Source organism: Dendrobates tinctorius, unplaced genomic scaffold (assembly GCF_039654945.1).
Source record: "Dendrobates tinctorius isolate UK_male_01 unplaced genomic scaffold, ASM3965494v1 ptg000011l, whole genome shotgun sequence".
In the NCBI taxonomy this organism is placed as follows: Eukaryota; Metazoa; Chordata; class Amphibia; order Anura; family Dendrobatidae; genus Dendrobates; species Dendrobates tinctorius.
The window spans coordinates 126,401,239-126,426,238 of NW_027361679.1; the positions used below are offsets into that span (position 1 = coordinate 126,401,239).

The 25,000-nt window shown below is 43.5% G+C and overlaps 1 protein-coding gene across 2 annotated transcripts in view; it reads right to left on the minus strand.

Moving 5' to 3' along the window:
• Positions 1–212: 212 nt before the first annotated feature.
• The window catches only part of FAM174C (family with sequence similarity 174 member C), a 52,616-nt gene continuing 27,828 nt past the window's right edge, over positions 213–25,000 (minus strand). For both annotated transcript variants that reach the window (XM_073547329.1, XM_073547322.1), the window contains exons 4-5: positions 824–943; positions 213–723 (exon numbers count right to left, since the gene is read on the minus strand). In XM_073547329.1, the coding sequence (XP_073403430.1) occupies positions 720–723; positions 824–943 (124 nt within the window). In that variant the 3' untranslated portion in view covers positions 213–719. The remainder of the gene's footprint in view (positions 724–823; positions 944–25,000) is intronic.

Sequence of the window (25,000 nt, forward strand, 5' to 3'; positions counted from 1 at the left end):
CAAAAGTACACCAGAGCAAAAACAAAAGTCCTCATACAGGTGTGTGAACGGAAAAAGGAAAAAAAAAAAAGTTATGGTTCTTGAAATAAGGGGAGAAAATAAAAGCACAAAAACAGAAAATGTATCGATGGGAAAAGGGTTTCGTGGACTGTTCCTAATGGCTTGCTCAGTGAGCACACAAGGATTTGGCTGAAAAAGGCGTCAAACACATCCAGATTAATCAATGTTTTATTCGTATAAAAAAGGAACAGTGGAAAAATAAAGGTTTGTTAGAAAATATGCCGAACCACATACAAAACTAGTAGCATAGGGCAAGTAAGACCTTGCATCTTGGCCAAATTTCCTGGCAGGAGAACCCTACAATTACCTGGTCTTGTCAGGATAATTCAGCAAATACATTTTGCTGGAAAAAGTAAAAAGGAAAGCACTTGTTATTCAACCATTAGCTCCGATCAGCATTAGAAGCATAGTCCACACTGAGGATGGAATGTACATTTGGGGAAGGCCAGAGAATCACATATCCACTGGTGTCTTTAGTATGGCACTGCACACAATCCATGGTCCAAACCAGTCAGGCTTCCCAGCAGCAGCAGTTAGTGATGGAATTAATTTGGACAGCGAGGTGCACATCCCCTCCAAACACAGGAGACAGTCTTGCTGTGTCATCACAAGGACAGGGCTGGTTTGTGGTTAGGGATTCAAGTTTGCAGCTTTATCCATTACCTGTCAATGAAAAAAATGTATATTTTGTAAAAAAATAAATAAATAAAATAAATAAAAATTGTATATATCACCGACCCATGTGCCTCCCACAAGTGCTTACCTTCTTATACTTCTTGACTCAAATATTTTCTCTTCATCACTGTCCATTGATCCCAATTCCATGGTGTCGTCATAGTCTGAGAGAAGCCCATACTTTTTCCTTTGTGGCTTCTTTTTCAGGCTGAAAGACAATAGATATTATTAATAATAATAATCTAAATAATATAATGTAATAATTATTACAAGACAATTAATAAAAGAGGGCCACTTTCCAGGTAGGAAATTGCTATATAACACAACACATGATCTTTGATTCTAGATCCACTAGTATCTTAAAGGAAATGTCACCAGGTGTTTGCCATGTAATATGAGAACAGCATAACGTAGGGGCCGACACAGATTCCAGTGATTTGTCACTTACTGAGCTTCTTGACACAGTTTTGATATACTTTTTTGTAGATCGAGCAGTTCTATGAATGCTGAGCACTGTATAACCCAACCCACAGCTGTGGGGGTATGGTTACACAGAGCAGGAGGACTACAAGGCACAATACATCTGGTCGTCTTGTGATAATTTTCAGATGATAAAACAAAGAATTTATTAAAATTGCAATAATCAGCCCAGTAAGTGATGCTTCACTGGAATCACTATCTCTGCCCCTACATCATGCTTCTCTTAGATTAGGTTGCAAATACCTACTGACAGATTCCCTTTAACCCCTCCTTCACGACAGGCGCAGGTCGGAAGCGGGTGATGGCTGTGTGTCACAGGACTTGCCTCTAACAATTGTGGGTAGAGGGGAGCAGAGCGCCGCCTGTGATCGTTAAAAAACACCAACTTTTTTTGCAAACTTCAGAGACTTTTTTCACCACTAAAATAAAAAAAAAAGGAGACCTATTTGGCATCGCCGTAATCGTACTGATTAGGAGAATCATATCGCAAAGTCAATTTTTCCACAACATGTACATCGTACAAACAATTCTCAAGAAACAATGTCAGAACTGCATTTTTTTTTTTTTTTTTTTTTTTTACAATTTCTCACCACCTGGAATTTTTTCCCCATTTTCCAATACACCATTTGGTAAAATTAATGGAGTCATTCAAAAGTACAACTCGTCCCGCAAAACACAAGCCCTCATATGTTTATGGACAGAAAAATAAAAAAAGTTATGGCTGTGGGAAATTGGCTGCATCGTGAAGGGGTTAAGCAGCCAGTTATTGCTTGGTGAGCGTAGAACCTGTCGGACTGCGTTTATCGTTGCATTTATGCTCACATTTCAGGAGTGTGGGGCAGTTTTGGTCACAAACAGGCTCCACGTTTAGGAGGGCTACTCTAGAATGCCGCATTTTCTATGCCAAGACTTGATCTGTTACACTAGGCCAGGCTAATCGTACCCTGTAGACTGGTTTGCCATGTTGCTTTGCCTGTCAGACCTTTCTTTAGCTCAGAAAATACAAAGAGGAAAACCTATAGTTAAAATAATATAGTTTTTAATACACTTTGTATTTAAAAGAAAATTAAAAAAAAAAAAAAAATCTGAATTTGCTAAATGCACTTAATTTTGACTGAGTTCGCCATCACCACCTCCTCAGGCAAGGAATTCCAGATCCTCACTGCCCTAACAGTAAAGAATCCTCTTCTATGTTGCTTTCTCCCGCTATATAACTTAGCACCACCATAGAATAACTTTTGGATGCACATCCTTTGCCATGGTCTAAAGCGCCATTTAAACCCAGCATTAGCAATAGGAGAACACACAGTAAATATCCACAACTCAAGGCAATTTCCTCTCAGTTAGTTGAAGAAACCAGATGGATCTAGTCATGTTACATAGACCAACATAGACCAAATACAATTTCTGATCTACAGGTCCCAGAGAGCTTGGGTACCTGCTGCCACAATGTGGTGAGCTTTAAAGTAATATTCAATAAAACATTTCAAAAGGGGACATACAAAAACCTGCATGTGAAGAATATTGGGGGGGGGGGACCATTTTGGCAGTATGCTTCGGGTCATTGTCCATTTGGAAGACCCATTTCCTCCCGAGCTTTAACTTCCTGGCTGATGTCTTGAGATGTTACTTCAGTATTGCCACATAATCTTCGTTTCTCTTGATGCCATCTACTTTGTGAAGTTCCCCAGTCCCTCCTGCAGCAAAACAACCCCCCCAACATGATACTGCCACCCCCTGTGTTTCACAGTTGGGATGGTGTTCTTAGGCTTCCAAGCTTCTCCCTTTTTCCTCCAAAGGCAACGATGGTGATTATGCTCAAAAAGTTCAATTTTAGTTTCATCAGACCACAGGACATGTCTCCAAAAATTAAGGTTATTGTTCCTGTGTGCATTTGCAAACATTAATCTGGCTTTTTTATGTTTTTGGAGTAATGGTTCTCCCTTTTGAGCGTTATGATGGCTGGACATTCCCATCTTGTTTGTACTTGCATATAATTGTTTGTACAGATGAACCAGGCACCTTCAGAAATTGTACCCAAGGATGAGCCAGACTTGTGCAAGTCCACAATACTCTTCCTGACATCGTGGATGATTTCTTTAGACTTTCCCACGATGTTACATAAAGAAGCAGTGCGTTTCAGGTGTGACTCAGATGTTGCCAAAAAAACATCAGAAGCTTCCAAACACATGACATAATTTCGGAAGTCTAGAATAGTTTAAAGGCATAGTAATCTTAGTGTATGTAAACTTTTGCCTTTGTAGTACGCAATAATGATGACTTAAAACATTCTCTTCTCCCTCTCATTCTGGCATTCGGCTAATAATAATGGTAATCTTAACTGACCTAAAACGGGAAAGGTTTATTCTGATTTCATGTAAGATATTGAGAAAAACATGCATGTGTGTCTATTTATATAGTGTTTGTAAACTTCTGGTTTCAACTGCACATATAAATGTACTGTCATTTACATATCATTTTCAAAGGAAATATTCATAGATCGATATATATAGATAGAAGAAAAGCTGGCAATTCAGCAGCCTGGTACAGTAATATCACAGCAGGACCCGACAGGATAGAACAGATTACATGCAGTACATACACATAGAATAGGTAGATATATAGAGGTCAGTGACATATACAATTAGTACAGTATGTGCAGCATACTGTATATTTATTTAATTAAATGATTACCGGTATTTTTCTCAAAAAAAAAAACGGCGTGGCCTCCATGCAATTTTCTTAACCAGCAGAGGGAAAGAATGTCTGGGGGCAGATTATTATAGCCTGGAAAGGGTGTAATACCCATAGAGCTTCTCAGGCTATTAACCTCTTCGCGACCGCCCACAGTAGATAAACGTTGGCGCTTGCTGGGCTTTGTGCAGCGCCGACGTTTATCTACTGTCGGCGGTTTTGTGCCCCCCGGGACCCCCTCATACCTTATAACGCGGGGATCCCGGTGCACAATGCATGCTGGGACCCCCGACGTCATCGAGACCTGATTGGTTCAGGTCCTGATGACGTCGCGTCACAGCAGCCAATGAGAGAGCTCGCTGGGAAAGCTGCTTGTTTCCCGGCGATCTCCCTCATTATAACGCGACTTCTCTGAGCTCATGCTGACAGATGAGCAGAGGTGAAGCAGCGTTACTGTGTGACTAGATCGCTGCCTGGCACAGCTGATCGCTGCCTGGCACAGCTGTGTCAGGCAGCGATCTTGTCACACAGTAACGCTGCTTCTCCTCTGATCATCTGTCAGTGTGAGATCAGAGGAGAAGTGGCGTTACTATGTGCCGGGCAGCGATCTTGTCATATAGTAATGCTGCTTCTCCTCTGATCATCTGCCAGTGTGAGATCAGAGGAGAAGTGGCGTTACTATGAGTCAAAAATACAAAAAATAAAAAACACAAAAATAAAAAAAAAAGTAAAGAAAAAAAAAGCAGGTAGGCAGGCAGGCTAGGGTTAGGGGTGTGTTGGGGTTAGGGTTGGAATTCGAATTGGGGGTTTCCACTGTTTAGGTACATCAGGGGCTCTGTAAATGCAACATGACGCCTGCAGACCATTCCATCAAAGTCTGCATTCCAGAACGTCACTACTTCCCTTCCGAGCCCCACCGTGTGCCCAAACAGTGGTCCCCCCCACATGTGGGGTACCAGCGTACTCAGGACAAATTGGACAATAACTCTTAGGGTCCAATTTCTCCTGTTACCCTTGTGAAAATAAAAATTGGGAGCTAAAAGATCATTTTTGTGGAAAAAAAATGATTTTTTTATTTTCACGGCTCTACATTATACACTTTAGTGAAACACTTGGGGGTTCAAAGTGCTCACCACACATCTAGATAAGTTCCTTGGGGGGGTCTAGTTTCCAAAAAGGGGTCACTTGTGGAGGATTTCCACTGTTTAGGCACATCAGGGGCTCTGCAAACGCGACATGACACCCGCAGACCATTCCATCAATGTCTGCATTCCAAAACGTCACTACTTCCCTTCCGATCCCCACCGTGTGCCCAAACAGTAGTTTTCTTCCACATATGGGGTACCAGTGTACTCAGGACAAATTGGACAACAACTTTTGGGGTCCAATTTCTCCTGTTACCCTTGTGAAAATAAAAAATTGGGGGCTAAAAGATCATGTTTGTGGAACAAAAATGATTTTTTATTTTCATGGCTCTACGTTATAAACTTCTGTGAAGCACTTGGGGGATCAAAGTGCTCACGACACATCTAGATAAGTTCTTTAAGGGGTCTAATTTCCAAAATGGGGTCAATTGTGGGGGTTTCCACTGATTAGGCACATTAGGGGCTCTCCAAATGCGACATGGCGTCCTCTCTCAATTCCAGCCAATTCTGCATTGAAAAAGTCAAACGGCACTCCTTCCTTTCTGAGCTCTGCCGTGTGCTCAAACAGTGGTTTAGCCCCACATACGGGGTATTGGCGTATTTGGGAGAAATTGCACAAAAAATTTTGTGGTTCATTTTCTGTTTTTACACTTGTGAAAATAAAAAAAATGGTTCTGAAGTAAAATGTTTGTGAAAAAAAGTTAAATGTTTATTTTTTCCTTCCACATTCCATTCATTCATGTGAAGCACCTGAAGGGTTAATAAACTTCTTGAATGTGGTTTTGAGTACATTGAGAGGTGCAGTTTTTAGAATGGTGTCACTTTTGGGTATTTTCTGTCATATTGACCCCCCAAACTCACTTCAAATGTGAGGTGGTCCCTAAAAAAAATGGTGTTGTAAATTTTGTTGTAAAAATGAGAAATCGCTGGTCAACTTTTAACCCTTATAACTTCCTAAAAAAAAAAAAAAAAAATTATGTTTCCAAAATTGTGCAGATGTAAAGTAGACATGTGGGAAATGTTATTTATTAACTATTTTGTGCGATATCACACTCTGATTTAAGGGCATAAAAATTAAAAGTTTGAAAATTGCAAAATTTTCAAAATTTTTGCCAAATTTCGATTTTTTTAACATATAAGCGCAGTTCATATCTAAGAAATTTTACCACTATCCTGAAGTACAATATGTCACGAGAAAACAATGTCAGAATCAGCAGGATCCGTTGAAGCGTTCTAGAGTTATGGCCTCATAAAGTGACACTGGTCAGAATTGAAAAAATTGGCCTGGTCACGAAGGCAAAAACAGGCTCAGGCGCGAAAGGGTTAATATCCGCTCACAGCTGTCTGCCTAGACTTGTTATTATAGGGGGACCCTATGTCTTTTTTGGGGGGAGTCCCCATTTTAATAGCAGGTAAAGGCTAAGTATACAGCTGTGAGCTGTTATTAATAGCCTGGGAAGCTCAATGGGTATTTCCCCCTTCCCAGGCTATAAAACATCTGCCGCCAGCTGCTGACTTTCCCTCTGCTCGTTAAGAAAATTACGAGGGACCCCATGCCATTTTTTTCAGAAAAATCTTTTAATAATTAAATACCTGCACAGTAAGCTGTACCCACCCTGTACTAATTGTGTCTCTGACATCTACCGTATTTTTCGTACTATAGGACGCACCAGACCATAAAATGCACCTACGTTTTAGAGGAGGAAATTGGGGGGAATTGACGCAAAAAATGTCATCAAAATTCTGTACTTAATATCCCCTATTCTGGTATATAGGGGCCCCCCCCTCATCCCTATCCTGGTGTGCATGGCCTCCCCCCTCATCCCTATCCTGGTGTGCATGGCCTCCCCCCTCATCCCTGTCCTGGTGTGCATGCCCCCCCATCCCTATCCTGGTGTGCATGGCCTCCCCCCTCATCCCTATCCTGGTGTGCATGGCCTCCCCCCTCATCCCTATCCTGGTGTGCATGCCCCCCCATCCCTATCCTGGTGTGCATGGCCCCCCCCATCCCTATCCTGGTGTGCATGGCCCCCCCCCATCCCTATCCTGGTGTGCATGGCCCCCCCCCATCCCTATCCTGGTGTGCATGGCCCCCCCCCATCCCTATCCTGGTGTGCATGGCCCCCCCCCATCCCTATCCTGGTGTGCATGGCCCCCCCCCATCCCTATCCTGGTGTGCATGGCCCCCCCCATCCCTATCCTGGTGTGCATGGCCCCCCCCATCCCTATCCTGGTGTGCATGGCCCCCCCCCATCCCTATCCTGGTGTGCATGGCCCCCCCCCATCCCTATCCTGGTGTGCATGGCCCCCCCCCATCCCTATCCTGGTGTGCATGGCCCCCCCCCATCCCTATCCTGGTGTGCATGGCCCCCCCCCATCCCTATCCTGGTGTGCATGGCCCCCCCCCCATCCCTATCCTGGTGTGCATGGCCCCCCCCATCCCTATCCTGGTGTGCATACCCCCCCTCATCCCTATCCTGGTGTGCATACCCCCCCCTCATCCCTATCCTGGCAGGAATGATCACCCTCCTCCCTATACTAGTATGCATGGCCCCATACATATTCTGGTGTGCAGGCCCCCCCCCATCTTGACCGGGTATCAAGGGCACCATCCGTACCCTGGTATGCATGGTCCCACTCCTATACTAGTAATGCAGGCCCCCCATCTCATCCTAGTATGCAGGGCCCCCCCCCCCCATCTCATCCTGGTATGCAGGGGCCCCCCCCATCCTGGTATGCAGGGCCCCCCCCCCATCCTGGTATGCAGGGCCCCCCCCCCATCCTGGTATGCAGGGCCCCCCCCCCCCCCATCTCATCCTGGTATGCAGGGCCCCCCCCCCCCCATCTCATCCTGGTATGCAGGGCCCCCCCCCCCCCATCTCATCCTGGTATGCAGGGCCCCCCCCCCCATCTCATCCTGGTATGCAGGGCCCCCCCCCCCATCTCATCCTGGTATGCAGGGCCCCCCCCCCCCATCTCATCCTGGTATGCAGGGCCCCCCCCCCCCATCTCATCCTAGTAAGCATGACCCCATCCATATTCTGGTATGCAGGGCCCCCATCCCCTTGCTGGTACGATTGGCCCCCATCCCGGGTCCTGGTATGCATGGCTGCATCCCCATCATGGCATGCATGTCCCCATAAGAAAACTAGAAAAAAAAAAAAAATTATATAAAATAAAAATTTACACTTACCTTCCCGGCATCTGTTGTTCCGATGCCAGAAGCTGCTTTATGAGTCATGCGCTGCTAACAAGCAGAGCACAGAATATTAACTGCTCTGCATGCCGGGACTGTGCATGCAGAGAGCAGTGAGCATTCATTTCTCTTCAGTAGCGCAGTGTCAGCCACCGGCTGTCATGTACGCTGCTACTTGAGAAATGAATATTCACCTCTCTGGACGTGGAGAGAGGTGAATATTCATTTCTCTTAAGTAGCGGTGTTATAATTAGGTCACCGAGGAGGATAGCCGGGAAATAAGCTAGGCAACCAGAAAAGTTGGTAACTGAGCGGATTGCAGACCCCTAAACCTAACAACACAACTAGAATTAGCCGTGGGACGTACCTACGATGCCCTAGACGCCTCGGCACAGCCAAAGAGTTAACTAAGCCTAAAGCAAGAAAGGGTAATGCTAAACTGCCACGGAGCAGAACCCCAAAGGAATATAGGCCCCAAACATATATTGCCGTGGAGAAAAGATGAGGCACAAACAAAGGCAGAAAATAGAGTAAGCAAATGATGGGGCCCAGACTGTCTAGATAGAACAGGACAGAAGAGATACTGTCTGCAATCACGCACAAAACCTAAAAAATCCAACACGTCTGATATGCAAAAAATACTGAGGCCACACGACCTCTCCCCCACTAGATCAGCATTCTGGTGTGAACTGGAAGCAACACAAAAGACACTGATATAACAGGGGACTAGCAGTACTGAACAGACTGACATAAGTTGTGGCATATGGAACGGGGTCCAGCACCGGTCCCAGCAGGGAACAATGCTGAACCCACACAGCAAAGCAGAAAGCAGAGAAAGGCAAAAGTGGATCAAATACAAAGAGATTCCAGCAAACAACTTATCTGAGCGATGCAGGACCAAGCAGGGGACAAGCGCGTTTTTTACGCTCGTCCCCAGTCACATAGAAAATAGCTAAAAACGCGGACTTTTCCGCAAAATTAATGAACATGCTGCGTTATTTACCACGATGCGTTTTTTTCGTGGAAAAAAAATGCATCAATATGCACAAAAAGTGCAGAATGCATTAAAATGAATAGGATGCTTCTTTTAAGCGTTTCTGTTGGTAAAAACACTTAAACGTGAAATAAACACTTACGTGGGCACATAGCCTAAATCTTCCCAGTCTGTAACCTCTGACCTCCACTCATCGTCTTCAGGTGATTGACTTCTGTCCACCCGACCAGCTCCACTATCCGCAGCAACCACCAGAGGGAGCCCAAACTCAGAAGTCAGGTCAACAGTGTTCACAACATAGCTGCACACGTGACCGCTAGTAGCAGTAGAAAGGTGGTGGCTGACACTGTGCGCGCTACTGAAGAGCAATGAATACTCACCGCTCTCTGCGCACACGGTCCCATTGTGCAGAGTAGTGAGTATTCCGGCAGCTGTGCTCTGCTTGTGAGCAGCGCATGACACATAAAGCAGCTTCTGGCATCGGAACAAGACAATGAGAGGGAGCGCCGGGAAGGCAAGTGTGATTTCTTTTTTTTATGTTTTCTGATGGGGCCAGGCATACCAGGATGGGGGTAGGGGCCAATCATAAGGATGGGCCATGCATACCAGGACCGGGGTTGGGGGCCAATCATACCAAGATACTATTACAGAGAAATGAATATTCATTGCCCTCCACGCCTATGGGCGTGGAATGCTGTGAATATTAATTTCTCTTTAGCAGCGGGCACAGCCTCCGGCCTTCTTTGACCCGCTGATGCCGCTCCCCCACCTCCCCACCAGAGCCGGTACATCCAGACTATAAGACGCACCTCCCATTTTCCTCCACATCTTTGGAGGAAAAAAAGTGTCTCTTTTATAGTCCGAAAAATACAGTATATATCTATTCTATGTGTACAGTTGTGGCCAAAAGTATTGACACCCCTGCAATTCTGTCAGATAATACTCAGTTTCTTCCTGAAAATGATTGCAAACACAAATTCTTTGGTATTATCATCTTCATTTAATTTGTCTTAAATGAAAAAAAACACAAAAAGAATTGGCCTAAAGCCAAATTGGATATAATTCCACACCAAACATAAAAAAGAGGGTGGACAAAAGTATTGGCACTGTTCAAAAAATCATGTAATGCTTCTCTAATGTGTGTAATTAACAGCACCTGTAACTTACCTGTGGCACCTAACAGGTGTTGGCAATAACTAAAATCACACTTGCAGCCAGTTGACATGGATTAAAGTTGACTCAACCTCTGTCCTGTGTCCTTGTGTGTACCACATTGAGCATGGAGAAAATAAAGAAGACCAAAGAACTGTCTGAGGACTTGAGAAACCAAATTGTGAGGAAGCATGAGCAATCTTAAGGCTAAAAGTCCATCTCCAAAGACCTGAATGTTCCTGTGTCTACCGTGCGCAGTGTGATCAAGAAGTTTAAAGCCCATGGCACTGTGGCTAACCTCCCTACATGTGGACGGAAAAGAAAAATTGACAAGAGATTTCAGCGCAAAATTGTGCGGATGTTGGATAAAGAACCTCGACTAACATCCAGACAAGTTCAAGCTGCCCTGCAGTCCGAGGGTACAACAGTGTAAACCCGTACTATCCGTCGGTGTCTGAACGAAAAGGGACTGTATGGTAGGAGACCCAGGAAGACCCCACTTCTTACCCTGAGACATAAAAAAGCCAGGCTGGAGTTTGCCAAAACTTACCTGAAAAAGCCTAAAATGTTTTGGAAGAATGTTCTCTGGTCAGATGAGACAAAAGTAGAGCTTTTTGGGCAAAGGCATCAACATAGAGTTTACAGGAGAAAAAAAGAGGCATTCAAAGAAAAAAACACGGTCCCTACAGTCAAACATTGCGGAGGTTCCCTGACATTTTGGGGTTGCTTTGCTGCCTCTGGCACTGGACTGCTTGACCGTGTGCATGGCATTATGAAGTCAGAAGACTACCAACAAATTTTACAGCATAATGTAGGGCCCAGTGTGAGAAAGCTGGGTCTCCCTCAGAGGTCATGGGTCTTCCAGCAGGACAATGACCCAAAACACTTCAAAAAGCACTAGAAAATGGTTTGAGAGAAAGCACTGGAGACTTCTAAGGTGGCCAGCAATGAGTCCAGACCTGAATCCCATAGAACACCTGTGGAGAAATCTAAAAATGGCAGTTTGGAGAAGGCACCCTTCCAATATCAGGGCCCTGGAGCAGTTTGCCAAAGAAGAATGGTCTAAAATTCCAGCAGAGCATTGTAAGAAACTCATTGATAGTTACCGGAAGCGGTTGGTCGCAGTTATTTTGGCTAAAGGTTGTGCAACCAAGTATTAGGCTGAGGGTGCCAATACCTTTGCCTGGCCCATTTTTGGAGTTTTGTGTGAAATGATCAATGTTTTGCTTTTTGCTTCATTCTCTTTTGTGTTTTTTTCATTTAAGACAAATTAAATGAAGATAATAATACCAAAGAATTTGTGTTTGCAATCATTTTCAGGAAGAAACTGAGTATTATCTGACAGAATTACAGGGGTGTCAATACTTTTGGCCACAACTGTATATAAGCCATCTATTCTATCCTGTCGGGTCCTGCTATGATTTTACTGTACGGGGCTGTTGAATTGCTGGTTTTTATCGATTACCTAAATTAAAATATTTTTGTGGCAATGCAATTATTTTCCCACACTTGACGAATTTTACTGACTTTCCAATTTAAAAAAAAAAAAAAAAAAATGCTTGGGTTTCCGATCACGAATCCAAATGTGCCATATTCGTGCCAAATTAATGTTTGGTGATCGTTTTCTGAACAAATTCATGTGTCTCATAGCTCATCAACAAGGTGCCAAATTGACACACAGTATCACCCATTATTATCACAAATATTCCCAAAATTTATGGATATAGTGATATCACCTCTTTAACTCCAAATACAATGCTATAACACACAATTCTTCTAGCTAATTATAGCAAAAAGATACGAGTATTTGAGAAAAAATATGAAACAATTTTTATTGAAATATATTAAAAATATACATAATATACAGAGTTTCCCACAATGCAGGTAAACAAGGGGTTAATCCAAAAGTAAACAGTACAGATAGTGTAAAAATAGCTGAAACCGTATATTATCAGCATACAGGCATCCTGAAATATTTCAATATTAGCATATATAATGCATTATATATGCTAATATTGAAATATTTCAGGATGCCTGTACAATACGACAATACGGGTGCAAGCCTTCCAGGCATATACCAAACCTCAAAAATAGTCCTCAAGATGAAAGCAGCAGCAGATGTGCTGCTTTCATCTTGAGGACTATTTTTGAGGTTTGGTATATGCCTGGAAGGCTTGCACCCGTATTGTCTGTTCATTTTTTCACATGTTAATTAGCAGAATTAGCGTGCACAATTTTTTATTTTCATTTTTGTTTTTTTTATTTTTTTCACCAGTATAATGGCTAGTGGTGAATTGGACATGCCTGTTGTATTTAGTTACACCCCAGAGGACAAGGAGAGAATTTTAGGAGCGATAGAGGGAGATGCTGCATTTTTGCATGTTCCCTCTTTAATAGATCTTAAGCGCAAATATGCGTACGAAAGGAAACGCATTATTACTTCCCAACTACATTTAACTACTTTGAGGGAATATTACAAACATAAGAGAATACCTAGAGGATTACGCTCAAATATTCGCCCTAATCTATTTTTTGGCAATGAACGTTTTTGTGAGAAATTCACTTTTTTTGTCTAATAAATATGCTATGGATATACTCCTGTTAAACATGGAATTTTTACAAGAAGAAATTGTGTCTCTTAATGCTAATGTTGTTAATACTGAAAATAAAATAAGAGACATTTTGGGCATGGAGGTGTTTGACAAATTTAAGGAGACTGTTGCTACACGTTTAAATACACTTCCTGCTGGGCTTCCTGTGGCGCCGACGAGCGACGCGTGGACGCGGGCGGGAGGACGCAGGATCGCCTCGTCTGACAGGTAAGTAGCGACCCCCGACCGCTGCTATGTCACTGGTGAGATCTGCCTGTGTGGCAGCTGACTAGCGACCACTTAGCGATGTACCAGCGATCCTGACCGCGTCATATCGCTGGTCGGGATCGCTGGTGCATCGCTAGGTGTAACGGTACCCTTAGTCCAAGTAGTCACATTGACTGGTTTAATATAGAAAAAGAATTGTTTAGATTTTTTGGACAGATTAAGCTAAAACATTGGTTTTCTGATCCTAAGAATTCAAAAGAGGTCATGGTCAAGGATGTGACTATGGGTAGCATTGAGACTGTGAATAACAATGCGGGCATATTTGAATTACATAAATATATGTTGTCTAACAAAAGTGATTTTATTCCAGCAAATAATGTACCTGCTATTGAAGCATTTATTACAGCAGTAAAAAAAGATGTGGACCTATTTAAAGAAAGTCATACTATGGATAGATTTAAGCATCCCAATATGAGTGGTGCCGAATATAATGCTCTGATTCAGCTGTCACAGGACGACAGCATCACCATTAAGTCAGCAGACAAGGGTGGTGCTGTCGTCGTTATGAATAGTAATTACTATGCAATGGAAGTTAGGAGACAATTGTCAGATGTTGGAGTCTCTAGGAAATTGGACAGTGACCCCAAATTTCAGATTATGGGGAAGATTAAAATTATCCTAAATAAAGCTTTTTGTGACAAATTAATTGATAAGGATTTATATAAATATATATTGGTGGATAATCCGATCACACCAATTATATATTACCTAAAATCCACAAATCTTTGATAAATCCGCCCGGACGCCCTATAGTGTCGGAAAGGGGCTCAATTTTTAATCATATTGGGAATTTTTTGGAAAAAATATTAAGCCCCTTGGGCCAACATACTAAATCTTTCATATTGGACACAAAAGATATTTTGTGTAAATTAGGTGAGATACGGTTGAAGAAAGATGTGATCCTTGTATCGTTTGATGTAGTTTCATTGTATACGTCAATCAGTCATGAATTAGGCCTTAAATCAATAGACAGGGACTTGAACAACACTAAGTTTACATTTGAACAAAAAAATCTTTTCTTAAGTTTATTGGAATTGCTATTGTGGAATAATTTTTTTATTTGAAGATGACTATTTCATCCAATTGAGAGGGACCGCCATGGGTGCCAATATGGCACCCGCTTATGCAAATTTGGTCATGGCGACCATGGAGGAGGACTTCAACTATGTGTCCCACCACTTTTATCATGTGCTCGGGTGGTGGAGATACATAGATGTCTTCCTACTTTGGACTAGTACAATGGTAGAATTGGAGACCTTTTATGGATTTTTGAACTCCATCAATTATGACATAACATTTACTATGGTTTATTCAGAGACAGAGATCCAGTTTTTGGATATTTTGATCAAGAGGAAGGATGACAGATTAGAGACAGAGATTTATGTGAAATCCACCGATAAAAATAACTTTGTTATGATAGTCACCACCCAAAAAAAATCGTGGAATCCCTTCCATTTAGTCAATTACTCCGGGTAAGGAGGATTGTGAGCGAGTCTGGTGCTATGGATCAGTCTTTAGACAATATGATCATTAAATTTAGACAGAGAAAATATCCTGTGAAATTAATGGAGGATGTTAAAATGAGTGTTAAAGAGATAGCACGTAATGATCTTCTGTCTCAGAATAAGCGAACTAGGGATATAAAATATAGATTCCATTTGTTACCACGTATTGTGAAGAGAGTGACCGTATTGTCTCTATTATAAGGAAACATTGGTCTACATTGGGTAAATGTCATCCAGAAGTAAGGGAGTTTGGGTCTCCACCGCTAATTTCTTATAAACGGGCCAGAAATATAAAGGATATAGTAGTACATTCAGATATTGGTTCAAAAAATAAAAATTTTCAGACCACATTGACTGGTAGGGCTAGGGTTCGTTCATTCCCTTGTCTCAATTGTGTGAATTGCACATATATGGAAAAAGGCAATTCCTTCCAACATCCGCATGTTAATAAGGAAATTAAAATAAATCATTTTTTGACGTGTTCTTCAGAATTTGTCATTTATCTTTTAAAATGTCCATGTAATTTGTACTATGTGGGTGAAACCACTTGCAAACTGAAAGTGAAATTAAATCAATATAGACATAGCATTAGAAAAAAAGAGACAAGATCTACCGGTATCCAAACATTTTTCAGATTTTAAACATGTGGAAAAGGATCTGACGTTTAGAGTGATAGACTATATCCCACCTTTGAGAAGAGGGGGAGATAGAATTAAATGATTGAAGATTAGGGAGCTACAATGGATTAAAAAATTAAACACACTAAAACCTTTTGGTTTAAATGTTGATTACAAGCTACTGATAGTGTGCTAGTGCGCATAAGTGGGATTAATGTGATGTTTACATGTCGGACTCCCGCTCCTGCGCGTTGCGTAGTGTGAGACGCCGATACATGGCGCGATTACAATGGTTACTATGGGGCGAGTCATGCTCATTCATATGTTAATACAGCTGCCGCTGATTTGAAATTATAGGACATTACTAGATAATATCAGGGCTGTGGAGTCGGAGTCGTAGCTCATTTTGGTGGAGTTGGAGTCGGTATAAAATGGACCGACTCCTAAAATATATAATAAATTGGGTACAGTAGTTTAATGCAGAATGTGCTGAATATTTTTTCATAGGAATTTGGGAAAGTTATGAAAAGTCCTATAAATGGCTGTTCTATTCCTGATCTAAGGCTACATTCACACAGAGTTTTTCCTGTGTTTTTTGAGGATACGTTTTTCAGCTGCAAAAGCAGATCAGCTTTTTAAAAAACCGCATCACCTGAAAGGTTTTTGAGCTCATAGATAATGTTTTCAATAGCAAAAGCAGATTAGAAATCTGCTCTATCCATACCTTATCTGTACCAAAAAGAATGAAAGCCGGGTAGCACACAGACTAACTCCTTTTTTTTTTTTTTTTTTTTTTTTTTAGCACCAGTCAGGTACACCTCATAGCTGCCCAAAAGGACGCCCAGGCCAGGCATTGCGCGTCTTCAGTAACACATCAACATCAATTGATAGTTGGAATAAATAGACTGCATTCACCACATCTTAAGGTGCAGGCTTTATTTTCAAGTGTAGGGGTGTGCAGTATAAGGTTCTGCAGCAGCTGAGGTGTGCAGTATGAGATTCTGCCCCCCCCCCTAGTTTTAATCCTGGCTAAAACTGTTTCTTATAGATATGATGAAGCCTCGGGTAACCCTAAATGAAGGTCAATGGACACAGGTGGCTGAATTAAAGGAATTGTGTAATCACCTATTTACCGTGACTAAAAAATTACAAGCTGAGGATTTAACTCCTGGCATTTTCACAAGGGAGTGGAAGAACTTGCTATTTTGCCTGTCCCAAAGGGGAGATTTTATCGCAGATGGTATTTCTGCTTCAATGTAACGGAGAGAGACACAGCTATTGGAAAATAAAATTTTTCTGGCAGCTGTTTATGTGGACCCAAGTCATCGTATATTGCTTGATGATCAACAGGTTACTAAAGGAAAAGAAGCTCTGACTGAGGTAGCAGTTAGGATGAGTGGCCTACAGGAGGACTGCCAGGTGCAAGAGAACTTAGGTCCTGACAGTGCTACTGCTGCCATATCTTCATCCTCATCAGATGAGGAGTTTGACTTTGACAAGTATTTGGATGACATGGAGCAGGCAAAGCGTTGCTGCAAGGAAAAAGATTTCACTCCGTCTCCTATAGCAAGCAGATTGACCATATTTCAGCAAAATGTTTCACTTGCTCTCAAAGAAAAACTCAACCGTTCATCAAAACTGACTGTGCATGAGGCAATTCCTTTATACTTGGAAAATGTTAGAGATGTTGCCCATGTGGTTACGGCTTTGCCTCCAACCCAAGTTACTGTAGAGAGGTTGTTCTCTTTCCTTAAAATTATTAGGTCAGATTTTAGGTCATCTATGAAGGAGGATCTGATGGAGGCAATTCTATTTCTTAGAACAAATTCATAGACTGCACAAATGTTATTTAGTATGTTTTTGTTGACAACTGTTTTTCGCCACTTACATAGTTTATTACATAGTGATATATATACAGTACCTACAAGTAGTATTCAACCCCCTGCAGATTTAGCAGGTTTACACATTCGGAATTAACTTGGCATTGTGACATTTGGACTGTAGATCAGCCTGGAAGTGTGAAATGCACTACAGCAAAAAAGAATGTTATTTCTTTGTTTAATTTTTTTTTAAATTGTGAAAAGTTTATTCAGAGGGTCATTTATTATTCAACCCCTCAAACCACCAGAATTCTGTTTGGTTCCCCTAAAGTATTAAGAAGTATTTCAGGCACAAAGAACAATGAGCTTCACATGTTTGGATTAATTATCTCTTTTTCCAGCCTTTTCTGACTATTTAAGACCCTCCCCAAACTTGTGAACAGCACTCATACATGGTCAACATGGGAAAGACAAAGGAGCATTCCAAGGCCATCAGAGACAAGATCGTGGAGGGTCACAAGGCTGGCAAGGGGTACAAAACCCTTTCCAAGGAGTTGGGCCTACCTGTCTCCACTGTTGGGAGCATCATCCGGAAGTGGAAGGCTTATGTAACTACTGTTAGCCTTCCACGGCCTGGACAGCCTTTGAAAGTTTCCTCCCGTGCCGAGGCCAGGCTTGTCCGAAGAGTCAAGGCTAACCCAAGGACAACAAGGAAGGAGCTCCGGGAAGATCTCATGGCAGTGGGGACATTGGTTTCAGTCAATACCATAAGTAACGTACTCCACCGCAATGGTCTCCGTTCCAGACGAGCCCGTAAGGTACCTTTACTTTCAAAGCGTCATGTCAAGGCTCGTCTACAGTTTGCTCATGATCACTTGGAGGACTCTGAGACAGACTGGTTCAAGGTTCTCTGGTCTGATGAGACCAAGATCGAGATCTTTGGTGCCAACCACACACGTGACGTTTGGAGACTGGATGGCACTGCATACGACCCCAAGAATACCATCCCTACAGTCAAGCATGGTGGTGGCAGCATCATGCTGTGCGGCTGTTTCTCAGCCAAGGGGCCTGGCCATCTGGTTCGCATCCATGGGAAGATGGATAGCACGGCCTACCTGGAGATTTTGGCCAAGAACCTCCGCTCCTCCATCAAGGATCTTAAGATGGGTCGTCATTTCATCTTCCAACAAGACAACGACCCAAAGCACACAGCCAAGAAATCCAAGGCCTGGTTCAAGAGGCAAAAAATCAAGGTGTTGGAGTGGCCTAGTCAGTCTCCTGACCTTAACCCAATTGAAAACTTGTGGAAGGAGCTCAAGATTAAAGTCCACATGAGACACCCAAAGAACCTAGATAACTTGGAGAAGATCTGCATGGAGGAGTGGGCCAAGATAACTCCAGAGACCTGTGCCGGCCTGATCAGGTCTTATAAAAGACGATTATTAGCTGTAATTGCAAACAAGGGTTATTCCACAAAATATTAAACCTAGGGGTTGAATAATAATTGACCCACACTTGAATGTTTAAAATTTATTAAAATTTAACTGAGCAACATAACTTTTTGGTTTGTAAGATTTATGCATCTGTTAATAAATCCTGCTCTTGTGTGAAGTTTGAAGGCTCTAACTTATTTGCATCTCATCAAACCTGCTAAATCTGCAGGGGGTTGAATACTACTTGTAGGCACTGTATATATGTAATCGATATTACATATTTACAATTTATTACAGTTTTGTGTTCTAAAGTTGTATTCCAATAAATATATATTATGTTCTATCTAAATGTCTTGATTATTGTATCATAAAAATGATTAAATGTCTGATGTTCACATTGTACTACAATACATTTTTTACTTAAATATAAGCAATATATGTTGGAGTCGTGGAGTCGGTGGAAGGGAAATTGAGGAGTCGGAGTCGAAGGTTTGGCTTACCGACTCCACAGCCCTGCTAGATATTAATGGTTTTTAAGCAGAGATTAATATAATTTTCATTAGTTGAGGCACTTTTGCACATTGCACTATAAATGCACTTTTTGATTGTTATTCATGTTTTGTAAAACTATGTATTGCACAATGTACATTATCTAATTGTTTGTAAATACCTGTATGATTGATGAGCTTTAAATAGCACTCACTTTGCATTGTGAGGGTCTGTGCACACGGTGGTGCGGATTCTACTGCGGATCCGCAGCAGATTTGCCGCTGCGGATCTGCAGCAGAACTGCAGGTGATGTACAGTACCATTATAGCCCATGTATAAAAAAAAAAAAAAAAAAAACCACGCTGTGCACATGCTGCGGATTTTTCAGTGGAAAAAAAGCAGCATGTGACTTCTTTTGTGCGGTTTTGCTGCAGTTTTCCACCTGCTCCATTCTACAAATCCGCAGGTGGAAAACCGCACAAAAACGGCAGTAAAACTGGAAAAAAAAAAGGAAGAAATCCGCAGGAAAAATGCATGTCATTTGACCTGCGGATTTAGTAAAATCCGCGCGAAAAAATCCACAGGAGGATCCGCACTGTGTGCACATAGCCTGACACTGCTTGAGAAAGGTCCACAACTCCCAGGACCGAAACGTCGCTGTATGGGCAACTAGCCAGATGGGCTAATAAATAGCACTTTGACTGGAAAAAAAAGGTGTGCTGCTTTCATCTTGAGGACTATATATATACCCGAATCCCAAATCCGCCGCGCCGGAAGTACGCCGACCGCCATTTTGGAACACTCAAGTGATGCCTCTCGTATCCAGAACGCAGCTGGGATCTCAGCTGCCGCTCATATCCCAGCTGCCGCTCGGATCCAGGCCACCTCTGCAATCCCAACCGCCGCTGGGATCCCAGCTGCCGCTGCGATCCCGACCACCGCTGGGATACCGGCCGCTGCTTGGATCCCAGCTACCGCTGGGATCACGGGGCTGTGAAAGGGGTGTAACGAGGGGGTATAACGAGGGGTGTAATGAAGGGGGTATGAGAGGGTGTAATGAGAGGTGAGTAATGATAGGGACGCTGCGGGGGACCCCCGCCAAGACGCACCGGATCTCAACGCTGCCTGCCCACCCACCTGTGTGCAGTCACAGCCGGCAGGAAAGACCGCAGCTTGAGGCCTGTGCTGGAGATTGGGTGCTGCCACCCTCTGGTGGTGCCGCACACCATCTCCAGCACAGGCCGCAAAACACAGTCTTTCCTGCTGGCTGTGACAGGGGTCTAACGAGGGGGGGAGTAATGAGAGGGATGCCACCGCCAGACCCCCGCCAGGACCCACCGCCTGACTACAGGCATCGGATCCCGCTGCCTGCCCACCCACCTCTGTGCAGTCACATCCGGCAGGAAAAACGGTGGCTTGAGGCCTCTGCTGGAGATTGGGTACGGCCACCAGGGCTGTGGAGTCGGAGTCGTGGAGTCGGTGCTCATTTTGGTAGAGTCGGAGTCGGTATAAAATGGACCGACTCCTAAAATATATAATAAATTGGGTACAGTAGTTCAATGCAGAATATGCTGAATATTTTTTCATAGGAATTTGGGAAAGTTATGAAATGTCCTATAAATGACTTCTATTCCTGATCTAAGGCTACATTCACACACAGCGTTTTTCCTGCGTTTTTTGAGGATATGTTTTTCAGTTGCAAAAGCAGATCAGCTTTTTAACAAACCGCATCACCTGAAAGGTTTTTGAGCTCATAGATAATGTTTTCAATAGCAAAAGCAGATTAGAAATCTGCTCTATATATCCATTTATCCATATCTGTCTATCCATATCATATCTGTACCAAATAGAATGAAAGCCGGATAGCACACAGACTAACACTCATTTTTTTTTTTTTTAGCACCAGTCACACCAGTCAGGTACACCTCATAGCTGCCCAAAAGGACGCCCAGGACAGGCATTGCTCGTCTTCAGTAACATCAACATCAACTGATAGTTGGAATAAATAGACTGCATTCATCACCACATCTTCTTAAGGTGCAGGCTTTATTTTCAAGTGTAGGGGTGAGAAGTATGAGGTTCTGCAGCAGCTGAGGTGTGCAGTATGAGATTATGCCCCCCCCCAGGTTTGATCCTGGCTACGCCCATAGTGTGAATGTAGCCTGAGGATCTAGGCTTTATCTCAGCCAAGATAAGTCATAGTGAGTGAGTATATATATATATATATATATATATATATATATATATATATATATATATATATATATATACACACACACATATATACACACACATACATATACACACACATACACACACACACAGTACAGACCAAAAGTTTGGACATACCTTCTCAATCAAAGCGTTTTCTTTATTTTCATGACTATGAAAATTGTAGATTCACTCTGAAGGCATCAAGACTGTGAATTACCACATGTGGAATTATATAATTAACGAAAAAGTGTGAAACAACTGAAAATACTGTATATCTTATATTCTAGGTTCTTCAAAGTAGCCACCTTTTGCTTCGATTTCTGCTTTGCACACTCTTGGCATTCTCTTGATGAGCTTCAAGAGGTAGTCACCGGAAATGGTTTTCACTTCACAGGTGTGCGCTGTCAGGTTTAATAAGTGGGATTTCTTGCCTTATAAATGAGGTTGGGACCATCAGTTGTGTTGTGCAGAAGTCTGGTGGATTCACAGGTGATAGTCCTACTGAATAGACTGTTAGAATTTGTATTATGGCAAGAAAAAAGCAGCGGAGTAAAGAAAAACGAGTGGCCATCATTACTTTAAGAAATGAAGGTCAGTCTGAAAAATTGGGAAAACTTTGAAAGTGTCCCCAAGTGCATTGGCAAAAACCATCAAGCGCTACAAAGAAACTGGCTCACATGAGGACCGCCCCAGGAAAGGACCAAGAGTCACCTCTGCTGCGGAGGATAAGTTCATCCTAGTCACCAGCCTCAGAAATTGCAGGTTAACAGCAGCTCAGAATAGAGACCAGGTCAATGCCACACAGAGTTCTAGCAGCAGACATCTCTACAACAACTGTTAAGAAGAGACTTTGTGCAGCAGGCCTTCATGGTAAAATAGCTGCTAGGAAACCACTGCTAAGGACAGGCAACAAGCAGAAGAGACTTGTTTGGGCTAGAGAACACAAGGAATGGACATTAGAGCAGTGTAAATCTTTGCTTTGGTCTGATGAGTCCAAATTTGAGATCTTTGGTTCCAACCACCATGTCTTTGTGCAACGCAGAAAAGGTGAACGGATGGACTCTACATGCCCGGTTCCCACCGTGAAGCATGGAGGAGGTGGTGTGATGGTGTGGGGGTGCTTTGCTGGTGACACTGTTGGGGATTTATTCAAAATTGAAGGCATACTGAACCAGCATGGCTACCACAGCATCTTGCAGCGGCATGCTATTCCATCCGGTTTGTGTTTAGTTGGACCATCATTTATTTTTCAACAGGACAATGGCCTCAAACACACCTCCAGGCTGTGTAAGGGCTATTTGACCAAGAAGGAGAGTGATGGGGTGCACGCCAGATGACCTGGCCTCCACAGTCACCAGACCTGAACCCAATCGAGATGATTTGGGGTGAGCTGGACCGCAGAGTGAAGGCAAAAGGGCCAACAAGTGCTAAGCATCTCTGGGAACTCCTTCAAGACTGTTGGAAGACCATTTCCGGTGAATACCACTTGAAGCTCATCAAGAGAATGCCAAGAGTGTGCAAAGCAGTAATCAAAGCAAAAGGTGGCTACTTTGAAGAATCTAGAATATAAGACATATTTTCAGTTGTTTCACACTTTAATTATATAATTCCACATGTGTTAATTCATTGTTTTGATGCCTTCAGAGTGAATCTACAATTTTCATAGTCATGAAAATAAAGAAAACTCTTTGAATGAGAAGGTGTGTCCAAACTTTGGTCTGTACCGTATACATGTACATGTATACAGTGTATTACATATTTACAATTTATTAGTTTTTTGTGTTCTAAAGTTGTATTCCAATAAATAGAACATAATATCTATCTAAATATCTTGATTATTGGATCATAGAAATGATTAAATGTCTGATGTTCACATTGTACTACAATAAATTTTTCACTTAAATATAAGCAATATATGTGGGGGGAGTCGGAGTCGTGGAGTCGGAGTAAGGGAAATTGAGTCGGAGGTTTGGCTTACCGACTCCACAGCCCTGGCGGCCACCCTCTGGTGGTGCCGCACACCATTTCCAGCACAGGCCGCAAAACACAGTCTTTCCTGCTGGCTGTGAGAGGGGTCTAACGAGAGGGTGTAATGAGGGGGGAGTAATGAGAGGGATGCCGCCGCCAGACCCCCGCCAGGACCCATCGCCTGACTACACGCATCGGATCCCGCCGCTGCCTGCCCACCCACCTCCGTGCAGTCACATCCGGCAGGAAAAACGGCGGCTTGAGGCCTCTGCTGGAGATTGGGTGCGGCCACCCTCTGGTGACGCCACACACCATCTCCAGCACAGGCCAAAAAACACCGTCTTTCCTGCTGGCTGTGACTGCACGGAAGTGGGTGGGACGCTGCCCCCATAGTGATGTTACTGCCCTCCCGATGTGATAGCATCGGGCACACATTATATTATATACACACACACAGTATATAGATGACAGTGGTTGTTGAAATGTCCAAAGTGCATGGGCACATAAGGAAATTTTTTTTTTTTTTTTAGAAAAAAAAAGCTGAGTGACATAGGTGCCAAACAAATGTTCTCTGAAAGACACATTTTGAACTTAAATACATATTTTACCCTTCGCCACGACAGCACCCACTGGAGGTATCGGATCCGCCCCATTTGGAACAGGAAACCCTACAGGAAAGATAAAAGGGGCGGTCCGCCTTTCCTCCTCAGTTTTGGTTTCCTGTTCCAAACGGAGCCACGTTCCTTCAGGAAAGCATACCTGGGCCATGCATGCCGCCTGTGCGGTCTCCATGCGAACGGCAGGGGCTGCGGTCCGGAGGCAGAGTCGGGGGAGACTCCGTTAGACGGCTCCCCCCTCGTCTGGTGTATAGAGGGTGATGGCCGGGTCCGGGGTGGGCCGCCCGGTCTCACCCAGGAGCGCGTCGGTGGCACCAAGATGCGCAGACCGCCGCTGCTAGGAGCGGTAAGTGCGCCAGTGGCGCGAATAGAAACTGGCGGTGGCATGGAGAGCGCGGGCCGCATACAGAAGCGGGGGCGCGGTAGCCGGCCGGCGCAGAGGCTCCTGACCCCCGGAAGTAATGATTGAACTTCCGGGGCAGGGTGGCTGAGAGCGCGACGGCGCATGCGCAGTGATCCCGGGGAGGAGGAGCGACTTCCGGGGGCAGAGGAAAAAAAAAAAAAAAAGACGAGCAATCTACTTAAACAGCGCCGCAGCTGTGCGGTGGTGAGCCATGTCGTCCCCAACGGAAGCGCACGCTCCAGCAGGAGACTCTGCGGGGAGCAACTCCACCAGGAACCGCAACGCTAGGACAGATACCGGCCGCAGGAGCGAGACAGGAGAGTCAAGACCTAGGACGGGATCTCAGCCATCCGGATCCGGTAATATAATGCTTCACTGGGTGAGTGTGCAAAGTATATACTCTACCTATTAAGCTGACCTCTTCCTACCCCCCCCTCCTTTCGGCTCCACTTTCCAGACAAAGAAAAAAGAAAAATCTAAGCATAAGGAATGCGCATTATGCTCTGAACCTCTCCCTGACTCCTACCCCAAAAAGCTCTGCAAGCAGTGCACCAGACAGACTAGGCAGGGGTCCGCAGTGTCGTCAAAAGACATTCGAGCCATAATCAGGGAGGAAATACAGGCTATCAACTGTGCCCGTACTCCCTCACCCTCAGAGA